General features: G+C 49.8%; 1 protein-coding gene across 1 annotated transcript in view; it reads left to right on the plus strand.

Moving 5' to 3' along the window:
* LOC119400572 (proline-rich protein 36) overlaps positions 1 to 13,389 on the plus strand; it is a 342,207-nt gene that overhangs the window by 293,731 nt on the left and 35,087 nt on the right. Inside the window, exon 6 of the mRNA XM_037667633.2 lies at positions 9,159 to 9,415. Within this exon, the coding sequence (XP_037523561.1) occupies positions 9,159 to 9,415 (257 nt within the window). The remainder of the gene's footprint in view (positions 1 to 9,158; positions 9,416 to 13,389) is intronic.

Below are 13,389 nucleotides of genomic sequence, written 5' to 3' on the forward strand. Positions count from 1 at the left end.
CTGGGCTGTCTTGAATCGATCGGCGAATATACTGGCGGTTGCGCATTTCCAGCGTCTTCTCAATCGTCGTCGCCTCAGAGATGAATTCTTGAATTGTCGAGGGTGGGTTCCGCATCAGCCCCGCGAAGAGCTCTTGCTTTACCCCTCGCATGAGCAACCTGACTTTCTTGTCCTCGGGCATGGCTGGGTCAGCGTGACGGAACAGTCTGGTCATTTCCTCTCCAAATACAACGCTTTCATTTGGAAGTTGGACCCGCGTCTCTAGCAAGGCTGCGGCCCTTTCTTTTCTGGCCACGCTTGCAAACGTCTGCAGGAAAGCGCTGCGAAAGGCGTCCCAAGTTCGAAGAGTGGACTCCCGATTCTCGAACCAGGTCCTTGCTGCGTCTTCAAGGTAAACGTAAACGTGGCGCAGCTTGTCCTCGGAGTCCCAGCTGTTGAATGTTGAGACCCTTTCGAAAGTCTCGAGCCAGGTTTCCGGGTCTTCGAATGACGACCCGCGGAAGGTTGGCGGCTCCTTGGGCTGCCGGAGTAAGATCGGCGCAGGCTGCACGGGGTCGGTCATCGTCGCTGCGGTCGGTGTTGGGACCTGGGGCGTGGTTTGTTCGGGAAGGAGCCCGTACTCTGGCTGCAGTCCCTTCTGCCTACGGCTTGTTCGACGATCCGGGTTTTCTTTGCCGTCGTCCTCCTCGCGGCTTGGGCTTGGGTCAGCGCTTCGTGGGGGCGTCCGGATCATGGAAGAAGCAGCACCTCCACCAGATGTCACGTGGTCGTGACGTCGACGAAGAGAGCAGTCGGCATTTGCAGGATGAAACTGTTTATTTGGCCGAACTTTTGGCCGGAAAATGAGAACTAGAACTACAGCAATATACGCTGTACAATGATAGCGGCGAACCGGGCGTCGTCCGTCGATCAACTGACAAGCGGTGAAGCGCGTCGGCATTTAAACATGTGCCGTCAAATATTCCAGCGTCATCGCTGGCTGTCGTGCAAATTCTAGAATAACCTCGAGTGTGCGCGTCTTGCGCGCAATCTTAACAAAACGACCTACAATGATCGCGAAGGTTCTCGAACAATGATGCGCGGTTCGCGCTGAGCGTTGCCGACAGTCTTTGTGGCCGAAAACCGAATATAGCAAGAGTGATAAAGAAACGCACGTGGCAATATCCTCAATTCCGCTTGCTTCTTCTATGATGCCAATCATCATCTGATGTGGAAGCACGACGGCTTGAGATGAACAATTCGTCATGAAGACCTTGACTGAACCATGGGCTCCACAATTACTGAATTGCGGTCGTACAAGAGCTTTGTCCCTGTGATGACCATTACATGATCCTTGTCTTCAGCTGTACGATGCCAGGTCACGGGAACGAACTTCCGAGATAAAGCTGGCAGTGTTTGCTCCCTAACCAGGTAGACCTTGCGTAGCCTTCGAGGAATAGACACAGCAAAGCTCTCCGAGCCCCAGTCGATGACGGCTCTTGAGGCCCGCAAGAAGTCGTCGCCTAGAAGGACTCCTTCGTTAGGTAACCGGGGAACAACGACAAAGTAATGCTGCAGTGTTTGGTCATCCACTGTTACCACAGCTCTGACTTGACCCAAATTTTGCAGGTGATGGCCGTTAGCTCCTACCAAACGTAGGGACGAAGGCCTTATGCTTAGTTTGAGTTTGTCGACTAGTGGTGCCGTAATCAAACTTTTGACAGCTCCAGAGTCTAGGATGCCTTTAATTGTTTGTCCGTTGATGGTGACAGGAACGGAAAAAGTACCCGCTCCTGAGGCACACCGCACCTGCTCAATTACTGGCGACTGCTCGCGGGCATTGGCGTCACCAGCTGTGCGTTTCCCCGTTGTTTTGAACTGGAAGATTCAAATTCTTCCTGCCACTTCAAAAATTCTTCCGTTAGCGGTAGACGACACTGCGTGACAAAGTGACCACTTCTGGAGCAGTTCAAACACAGTTTACGAATTCTCGGGGCGTTTCCTTGGGATCTTTCAAAAACACGGGTCCCGGAATGAGTCGAATGCCGCAATGAAGACGGCTTCCCATTTGTGTCTTCTTTTTTAGGCGCGTTTCTCTGTGCTACTTGATTCTCTGAAGAATCACTCGACTCTATGCTATCCGCGCGCTGAAGATGGCGCATAGGTTTCCGAGGCGAACACTTTGAGTTAACGCGGTGTTCAAAGGATGGCGTTGTGGATGGACTCTCACGTTCTTCTGGATCCGCAGTCTGAACGCTTTCTTCAGAATTGCTGATCTGATCGAAGCGCAGAAAGGAACTTATCATATCGTCTAACTGCCTGAATGTCTTGTCAAAAAAGTGCTTCTTTACCTTAAGTGACAGCGTAGGCATGATCACTTGACACTTTTCTGGTTGTACTACGGTATAATTGCATTGTTCCATGAGGTCCAACTTGCGGTATGCGAAGTCTGTACAGGACTCTCCAGCGCGTTGCGTTGCTCCGAACATTCTCTGCTTAGCCGTTACATCGCAGTCCATATTATAACGTCGGCTGAACGCTGCTTTCATATCAGGCCAAGTAGGGATATCTGCCACCTTTGCGTGGTGACTAGTGATGCAGAACTATCGGTAAATTGACTATCGATAATATCGATGGTTTTTTTGAAACTATCGATAGCGTTTCGATAGTTTTGAAACTATCGAAGCCAACGGCTCAGCCGACATAGGCCGAAGAACGGCAAAACCGGCACAATATTTGCCGATTAAAGGGTCCCTCACCAGACCACATAGAGAATTTTAGTTACACGCTGTAATCTGTTGTGTGCCGAATGGAGAGCATATTACGAGCTGGGAAAAACAATAATTTGTAGCCGCGCCAAACCATGGTGCGATGCGGCGAGCTGCAAACCCTTGCCACTCGCCCCGTGTAGTCTTCGCAAGCGAAATCCCTTCCCTGCTCTCTTCGGCAGCGCAGCCAGAGGATCACATGACGAATACGCATGAACACGTCTTGCGCATACATGGTCACTTACGCATGATGCGCCCGAGCCAGCCCGAGCACGCGAGCGGCGTTGCACGGCCACTAAATCTTCTTTTTTAAAGACGATAGTGTTTCTTAGGGAACGTAAACGCAAAAATTTCGGCCTGTCTGTCTTTCTGTTTGTCTGTCTGTCACCCGATTCAGCCACCAGGCCAAGGTTTAACCGCTTGCGAAACGCCCAGCCATATTGAACTGGTAGCGCCGTTCATACGTGTGAACATTGTCGATCAAAAAGCAAATGTTACGCATATCTGATGCGCAGCATCAATACATAAGTGTTAGGTGGTGCCTTCCTTTACTGGAAAATACATAGATACGTAATTCTAAAGACCCTAGCGTTTCATAGGCTGCGCTGGAAATGCGAGTGTTTCTTGAGCTGCGCTGCAATTGCGACGCTATGAGCCAATGCGGTGATTCAACGTAGAGGAGGACTCATGTGGTATGTCCGGCAGAAGACTATCGTCTTTCCACGACATTTGCAGCGAAGCACGCAGATACGCGGCCACTTTTTTCGTTTGTGTAGCGGCCGTGGGTGTTGTGTCGGCGTTGTCAGTGGCGTACTGCCTGTTTCTCCGGGAAGGCCATGGCAGCTGCGACATACGCACAGGCACGAGACTGGCGGTATGAAGAGCCAGTGCCGCATTAACGTTTACTTGGACGCGGTAGAATAAATTAGCATAATGACTGTTCAAACGCGCCAGAATATTGCCTTCGTTTCCTGGGCTGACGTCTGCTCGATGCGCTAACCGCGGGGGCACGAACGCATGCGAAACGGAGGCACATTAGCCCCGGATCTCGCTGTAATTCACGTGAAAAAAAAATGAAAAAGAGGCACACATTCCCTTTGGGTGTCTCATTATTTCTCTCAAGTTTTATTCATCTATTCAAGCAACAAATCACACAAACTACACATGCCGTGTCAAATTCTGTTACGCAATTCTGTTACGTTCTTTTGAATATGTATGTATAGACCCTTTTCGAAAAAGGGCGCCCCTAGCGCCGCACACGCAAACTACAGTCTGCCGCCATTGTGAGGGCACCGCAGCAGACGACGCAGGCTTCGGCACCGTGCCAGTGCGTGACATTTCAGCACCGCCGAATCGTGAACTGTCATCAACGTTTTTCGTAGAGACGGCGTGCTGCAATTGTGCAGACGTGCTGCGTTCCCATGTGCCACCATCGAGGATATCGCGACGAGAACAGCGATAAGGTACGCGTAAAACTTGAACAGCAAACGCACGTGCTCTCTCTCCGTACGCGACGTCAAACGGACGTGCGGAAGGGCACCGTTTTGTAAACGCGCTACAGAAACGGACGTGAGTATTTCACAGCGCCATGTGTAGCCTTGCTTATACGAATGAATAGTCTTCTCCCGAGTGCCTGCATGCGGTGAATTGCGATAGATTGTTCTGTGTGGCGCCCTCTCTCGGGGCACTACGAGAAACAAACCGTACGGCGTCGCGGCGCGCGTCTGCTACCACCGCCATACCCTAGCCATAGAGTGACCACCGCAACCGCTGCTGCATAGCACAAATCGTGACTGCGGCACATGAGCGGAGAGCTTCGCCTCGAGTGTTGTGCAAAGGCATGGAGCCCCCTCGGAGTGTTTACATACCCGGCGGCTACTTTTCGGTGGCCAACGGATGGACGACAAGGCCAGCATCAATGAAAATGCCGAGCAAGAAACAGTCGGATGCCTTTATGGCGGCAAGTGGTTCCCGTTGCTCCCGGCAGACCACTAAAGGACAAAAATTCCGCGACGAGGGGTACGTGCGCAACCTCATGTTTAATGAGTTGTCTACCACGTCCACGTACGGACTCCTCCTAAACTCATCGGTGTATACGAACAGTGATGGCACGAAATCAGGGTGCCTGGGCGAGTTGGACGGCGAACCTGCAAAATCCGGGAACATCGCACTACGGTGACTGGAAAAAAACGGCCGCACGTTGTAACTTCGCTAAGATAAGCAAAATGCCGCAAGATTTATAAATCGGTGCGCGGCAGTCATGTCAACATACGCGAATCGTTTTTACTGAACAGCGAATGTGCTTTGACAACAGAAATGAAGCGCTGACCGCCCGTGAACGACAGGCCACGACACTACACCCTTCGGCATTCATTATGTTCTAGAAGCAGTATTTACGGCGACTCCTTTACGCCAAAGTAAACAACAGCGTAGTTACGCTGAGACCGAAGCGATTAAGGCGCACTTAGTCATACTTCGCTGTTGTCGATGTTCTAAACCAAATGCTGAAAACATATCGTACAAAAAAAAAAAAGCCGTAGCGCGACTTTCGTCGCTACTGAACTGCTGTGTGACGACACGGACACAACGCGGACACATGTTCTTGTCGTACGCCATCTAAGTAACAACATTTCTTGAACGAAGTGATTTTCGCACAGTCTTGCCGAGTCCGAAGGCTGCCACGGACTGCCGTCTTCATTTTGGCGCTTCACAGCCCTGATCCACGCTTCACGGCGCTGACGATCGCGTTTCACCGATGGGAAGCGGAAAAAATGAATGTTGCTGCCGGGCACGCCTCGGGAAGTGCATCCATAAGCGGCACATGTTGACGGCATCGTGCTAATAGAACCAGATATATCGGTAAATATATTTCAACCACCTGCACAAGTCAACACTTCTGTCACCGCTAAAGCCGCGGCGGAGAGAGAGGCGGCGGCGTCTGCGACGGCGCCGTACAGACCATTTCCCAGAGTCGCCGCCAGGAAGCGGCGCATGCGCTGTAGAGGCATGCAAAAGGCGGATTGTGCAGACGTGCTGCGTTCCCATGTGCCACCATCGAGGATATCGCGACGAGAACAGCGATAAGGTACGCGTAAAACTTGAACAGCAAACGCACGTGCTCTCTCTCCGTACGCGACGTCAAACGGACGTGCGGAAGGGCACCGTTTTGTAAACGCGCTACAGAAACGGACGTGAGTATTTCACAGCGCCATGTGTAGCCTTGCTTATACGAATGAATAGTCTTCTCCCGAGTGCCTGCATGCGGTGAATTGCGATAGATTGTGCAGAAATACTGCGAGGGTTCGTAAGGCCAGCCAGAAAAATAAAAATGAAGTTGCGTACCGTTCATTTAGTAGCGACAGTACTCGCATATCGTAAGCCACGTGTCAACATTTTTTAGTAGATACAAACAGGGGCGTAGGCAGAAATTTTTTCGGGGGGGGGGGGGGGGGGTCAGGGCACCAGCTTGATCTGAAGTGGGGGCCGGGCAGGCAGATGTGGTCGAGTGTCATTTTGTGCTGTGTGCCATGGCGAAAAAAATTTCAGGGGGGGGGCACGGGCCCGGTGTGCCCTCCCCCCACCCCCCCTGGCTACGCCACTGCATACAAATCTACCGCGTGACGTCCGGAAAATAGTTGCGTGGTGTGGCTTGCGGCAGACAGGATTTTCACCGGTTGCGGTCGCATAGTTCCGCGACAGTGACGTCGTTCCTTTTCTTCGGTGAGAAGTTTGTAGCTTCGGCGAGCCTTTTTTTCCCGGTCCGGGCGCGCATACGAGTTGGCTGTAGTCACGGTCCCGCAACCGCGGCAGTCGAACCAAACTGCTCGTCCAACCCGTTGAAGGGTACAAAATGTTGCTCATTGTGCATCGGAAGCACCTCAGAAAGACCAACGGAGAGTACTAAGAGCTCGTTCAAGCACGCAAACGGTGAGATTTCAGCGGATGACATGGAGAACTAGCCGCCAGCACAAACATCACAGCACTCACGCATTTGACGGCTCGCTTTCCATGCCCTCACGATGGCGCTGGCTATCCCACGCTCCTTTGCGAAGCGAAACTGACGAAAAGCCCACCGTCAGGTGGCGTATTTATGAAAAGGGTCTATAGGCATTTATATATGTGTATATAAGTGTGTATATATTTGTATGTGTATGTGTGTATGTATATACATATGTATATATTTAGTTTTGTGTACAATTATGTATGCCCGTCCTGCAAGGACCACAATGTGGTCTGCAGTATGTACTAAATAAAATAAATAAATAATTGCCGTAGTGCCACGTGCTACTGTTGGCGAACACAGAGCACAGTCGCCTACGTCGAGGACCGACGTCACAGCACTACCACCTACGTAGGGCCATTCCATCGTGTACATCAACCCCTCATTCTCTGGGCGCGCGTCCGCGACAAGGGCAAGCAGCGTTCAGCTTGAAATTTGACCCATTTTCGCGGCGCGTAGCGTTGCAAGTTTTCGCAGACGTGATCGTGAACGCCCAGTGCCCAATGCCTTTAAAGGCATTTGCTCAGCCGATATCGGCGTGATGGCGGCAAACCAGTCCCAATATTGCTGATGAAAACCCAATTTCGGATTAATGGTGGCAAAACCGGCCCCGTATTATCGGCCATATTCAACGGCTCAGCCAATATTAGCTCACTGCCGGCAACATTGGACCGAGATTGGGCCTTGCATAGCCGCCGTAAAACCAATATCGGCCTTACGTTGTGCGCTGCGGTCCGCGCGACTCCTCGTTATCACTGACCGCTTCCCGTGCTGGCTAGGGCGACTTCAGCAAGTCCATACCCTCCTCCTCACCAGACGAGGGCGGGGACAGGAGCAACGGCGAGCTCCCCTCCCCCTTGTCTGACTCCTCCACAGTGAATCAGTTGCAGTGCTGCGCCATCCCGAATGCTCAAGGCAGGGTCAGGGAGTGCCGCCGGGCCACCGTGGCTCATACGTCTGCGACGGCGCGCACGTGGTCCGTTGTTGTCACGGGTGCATTAGCTGTGTCTCTCGCTTCGTGGACGATGCATTGAGTAGATGTGGCGACAACGGTCGTGAAGGCTAGTGAGGGGGGAAGCCCGGCTGCGGCACGCTTCAGGAGAACATCGTCCTTCGAGCGCGGTGCTGCTCGAAGGTTGAGGGCGCTGAAGCGATCAGACATGCGCTGTCATGTCGGTGATGCCGAAAACGCGCTTTCGGTTCGAATGGGAATTTAAGAGTCCCATTTCAGTGTTCGCACCCGAGGCACTCACTGGTTCAAGTCACGGCAAGACAAAGGCCAGCAGCGATGAAGCTGCCGCGAGCCCGAGAGCATGCCCCGCACGGAGGTCATACAGAGTAACCAAAGTGCAGACTACGGGTGACGTGCACTCACAATGTAAAGAAAACGGGAGCGCTGCAATAGACGCCACAGCGTCTCTCACAAACGCGTAGCTCCAAGAACACGTGCGCATTCCTTGCACGCTCAAGTTCTTGCCCCCCATGAATCCGGCAAACTACTCAAATAAGCATGCGCTGTGTACCGCTGAAAACGTGGCCCTTTCACTGCTGATGTATCTCTTTATTGATTTTCTCTTGATTAGACAATGTCATGGCGGTAAACAACACGCGCCGACCAATCGTTAAAACAAGGTGACGTTCCACCCCGCTACGGAGGCCTTGTTCACATTCTTTGTTAAAAACGCCACTGCAGCGGGGCCGAAACGTCACTTTGTTTTAAAGATTGGTCGGCGTTGTTATTTCCCGCCATAAATTTTGCCGACCACACGGGTTTCCGTCGAACCTTGGATTTCATTTTACAACGCCTGCTTTTGAACTATTGTGCTTTTTTGCTCGTGGGACATTGTATCATAACCATTTTTATTAATTTGAGCAGTAATTTGGCGTACATTATAAGTCCGATACTAGGCTAATGAAGTAAGCTTGCGTGTCAAGTCTTTTGTTGTCCTGTTCTCTCGCACTTGGCTATTAGTGAGCCTTAAAGACACTAATAATGATTATCAACTTTCTCAAATTTGTCTATCAATGTAAAGAACTGTCGAAAACAATCGTTTAGGTTCCGATACTCGCTTCCGTTGCCTGCGCCTAGCGCTAACGCAGTGACACGTGCAACAATGTTTGTGAATGAACACCGGTCACAAGAACAAAAAGAAACGCGCGTGGCGATATTATTTTCGCGGTCGCCGTGAAACATTCAGCTGTATACGATGTCTCACAATGCGCTACCTGTTACGGTGTATCCCTGCACCCCCCCCCCCCTATTGATTGCCCTCAAGGAATGCAAAACAAGAACATTTCTAGTATGTTACACTTAAAGTGCAGCGAGAGAACCAACCACTCGGGCTTTCTTATCTTGCATGCATGCACATCCGCTGTTGTGATGCTAAGTTTCGTTCTGTGATGACACGCAGGGTCACTCCTGCAGCAGTGGTGGTACAGCTGGGCAACCTGCTAAAGAACGGCGAGCTGAACACCTACGGTGTGCACGCGGTTGCCACGCACCCTTCGTACTCCCCAGACACGCCCGCTGCTAACTTGGCCATCATCACGCTGGACAGGGAGGTCACGCTGAACGACGACGTGCATCCAATCTGCCTAGCCGAGGACGACGCAGCCTCACTCGTCGACTACGACTGCTTCGCCACCGGCTGGCCAAACAGTGCTCTGAGTGAGTTATCGTTGCGTTGCGTTAGTGTCCAAGTAATGCTTTGCTAATCAATATGGGCACCAGACAGCCAGCGCCATCATGCCACAGAGCGAAGTATCAGTCTTTATGAGGCACATGTTAAAATTAGGCGAATTGGTTTATCAGGAATGGGCCGTGACGAACTTCATAAGCTAGTGAATTGCAGCACACCTATAGGTCACAACGTGGGAAGTTTGAACTACATGGTAGCGATTCAGGTTCGGAAAAAGACTAACCTGTTACGTACTTACTGAAACGCAGCTATAAGGAAACACACGCAAACAGCGACTGTCATGCAAGGTCACATAGGTTCAAGTGGCTGAAAATCAATCAGAGAGAGAATAAGAATATATCTGCGCAAGGTCACGAGTCACAAGTGAAGGTCACGGGTACAAGTGAAGACTGTGCGGCTTGTCCCCGACGAAGAATCCACTTCCAGCCAATGGTCACCTTGACATCGCGGCCAACCACGTTCGCGCTTAGGTCACGAGAGAAAAAGCGTGCTCTTCGGAGCTGACGGACTCCGAGTGAAATGACCCCCTCCACTGTTTACGACCATCCGGCGGCGTGGTCAGTTGAACTTGTTGCTGTTCATTCGTATCCCAACCTGAATTCGATGAGAAGATTTGTTTGTGTGTTCTAGCATGATAGGTAACGACGATCGCTGTCTCGTTTCGTCTTCTGCCCTCGCTGACGGGGAACAACCGCCACTGCATGTACTGGTACGTTTGCACCGCCAATCAGCGATTCGGTAGGCTGTATGAGAAAAACACAAAGCGCCCTCATCTTCTGCGGGTGCTTCACCTTGAGCGGGAAGTGCTGCTCGTGCTGCCCTCCCACCTTCGTCAGTGGCCTAAGTTTCTACCCACGCCTGTTGTCACACCACTGACTGCGACAGGTAGCGATAACTGCTTGTTTATTGGTCACCGATTTCTCCAGGAAGACAATATTACCGTTGTCCATAGCGCATCACGTTCATGCCATTGAGGGTCATTTGCGGGGCGAAATGTAAACAGAGCGGCGACGCGAGCTCTAATCTACTGGAGCTTGTGTCGAGCCGCGTGTCTCGAGTTCATGCCGGGTGCAAGCGTCAAATTCTCATCAAGTGGCCAAGCATAGGAAGCTCAATGGCCGAGCTTTTCACCGTCACGAGCTGTCCGCTTCCATCTGCCGCCTTGAATATGTTGCGTTGCTCAGTTACGCTGGCATTGAAATGTTACATGTGCCGAGTGTGTTAGCATGTTTTTCTTTTTGAAAAGGAGTTCCTTTTGTCATTTAAACGCGAATATGGATGTGCTTTGAGTTTGCATCAACTGTATCCTTTAAAAAATAATTCCACTTGATTATGGCCACTGTATGTTTAGTTCCATTGCCTCACTTTAGCTACGTCAGTAAGCTCTGTATATCAGTAGTGACATCTCAGCAGAGAGATTTCACTGGAATGGACAGCTTCAACTATGCATTCCAAGCAATAAAACTCAGCATTTAAGTCAAATAAGACACCTTGGAGCTTCTGCTGCGTATGAACGTGCACATTATACAGCAAATCATGTTCTCCGCAAGAGAGATATGTTCTATTGCAGTGACATAGGCACACTGGTGGCCTTGTGTTTATGTCTTACATAAGGTGATTTTTTCAGAACTGGCCTATTTCATTGAGCTGTAGCTTTGTCAAAAAGCCATCATCATCAGCCTGACTACGCCCACTGCTGGCCTCTCCCGTGTTGCGCCAATCAACCGGGTCCTGCGCTTGTCGGGACCACGTGATACCCGTACATTTATTTATTTATTTATTTATTTATTTATTTATTTATTTATTTATTTATTTATTTATTTATTTATTTATTTATTACAATACTGCCGGTCTGTATTTCAGACCTTAGGCAGGAGTGGGTTACAAGTCAGCACATAAAATAGATACATTAAACACATGCAAGGCGTTGCAGCAATATATCTACGTGGATTTCAACAAAATGTCATTTAGCGAATACATAAATAGGAATGCTACAACTGAGCATCAGGACAAACATTGAATCAAAATACTAAAAAAGACAAAACTAAAAAAACAACGTACAACAAACACGAACTAATGGATGCAGCAATATATTTAAATAATCTTAAAACAACAAGTGTAGTGAGTGGGTATATGCATAGACATGCGATAAAAGATCAAGATTTTTGTGCTTCGTTAGAGCTATACGGTATGGATCGAAAGGCCTGTAGATAGTGATGGGCATTCGACTACAGCATGCAGAGGTGAGTGAAATCCAAGCGGTTGCAGTTCTCGGGAAACAAGAAAAAGTCAGTTTCGCCGCAACGGCAAAGCAATGAATGCGATAGCAACAAATTGGAATGTAACGCGAAGAACGAAAAGCAGCTCGAAATTGCAAGCGCGTTGCTCGAGCCCAAAGGACGCACGAAAAGAACGCACACCGGACGAGCGCGAACTATCATGCGTCACAACTCGATACATGAAGCGCACTGCTGAAACATAAAGCAGGAATGGGAAGGCACAGTGCAACTGAGAAGCGCTCGTGTGTGTTGCGTGTTCTTGTCCATTGTCTCAGTTGCGCTGTACCTTCCCTTTGATATCAACCAACTCGCCCAGACCAAAGTCATAAAGCAGGAAGGACGCACGAAACGAACGAACAGGTACACACAGGAAGAGCGAGAACTAAATGTCGCAGTTGTCACTTATTTCTGTTTGAACAGCGCGCTCCTTTCGCAAACGCGGACGCTTCAGCGAGCGAAGTGACCTTCGTACGCTCTGTGACTTCAGCGCGGACATCGCGGGGAAAGCACAAGACATACAACCCCCCGCTCCACCCTTCCGCCCGCCCCCCTCTTCTTTCCTTAAGATAAGCGCACGAAGGCGACCACGCCCTGTAGGGCAATGAGCAACGGCGTTCGCAGGAGCGGGGCGACGACCTTTAAAGCCCAGCGCCAAGCGCACACATCGCGCCATCTCGCTGGTGAGTAAGAAAGCACGCTGAAGTAAATGGTGTATACAAAGAGCAGACAGCGGAAGAGCGAGGTTCTCCCTTCGCAAATATTAGATGAAGCGAACGAGCTGGCCCACGAATTTTGAATGCGCCAGTTGCGCTCCTCGCGCCATCTCGCTGGTAATGAAGAAACGCTTATAAGTGCCTGCCGTCTCTGAGTCCGTCCAGCGGTAAAGGGTGTGTATATAACGCTCGCCGTTAGCTACCTGGAGGATCTGCGTTTCGTGGCGTAGTGGTTAGCGCCACCCGCTGCCGAGCGAGAGGTTCCGCGCTTCGGAAGCATTATTCTGAATTGTCTTTTCTTGGGGCTTTTATATATATATATATATATACATATACATATATATATATATATATATATATATATATATATATATATATATATATATATAGAGAGAGAGAGAGAGAGAGAGAGAGAGAGAAGAGACACAACTAAGCGGTTGTCTTAATTTTATTTGCCAACGGTTTCGACCGGAGGACCGGTCTTCGTCAGGGCTTATGAGCAAATACAGCGCTATACGAACAGGATTTTGGATGTTCGTATAGCGCTGTATTTGCTCATAAGCCCTGACGAAGACCGGTCCTCCGGTCGAAACCGTTGGCAAATAAAATTAAGACAACCGCTTAGTTGTGTCTCTTCTCTTCCCAAGTACGTTTGGCCCATTGGAAAAGCTTCTTCAATATATATATATATATATATATATATATATATATATATATATATATATATATATATATATATATATATATATATATATATATACGGTGCATGAAGGCGGCGGCGACGGCCGAGACTGTCCATATAATTGCTATCGCAATAAAACAAATATGTTGGTGTGAAAATAAAACTACGGACCGAGTAGGGCCACCGGTGAGCGTCGTTTAGATATGGATCCTTCCTGATACCAGACTGTCCGTGGTAAAGATAAAAGAGATCGCGGTATCGCCGAGTTT

The sequence above is a fragment of the Rhipicephalus sanguineus genome, chromosome 7, assembly GCF_013339695.2.
Source record: "Rhipicephalus sanguineus isolate Rsan-2018 chromosome 7, BIME_Rsan_1.4, whole genome shotgun sequence".
Lineage (NCBI taxonomy): Eukaryota > Metazoa > Arthropoda > Arachnida > Ixodida > Ixodidae > Rhipicephalus > Rhipicephalus sanguineus.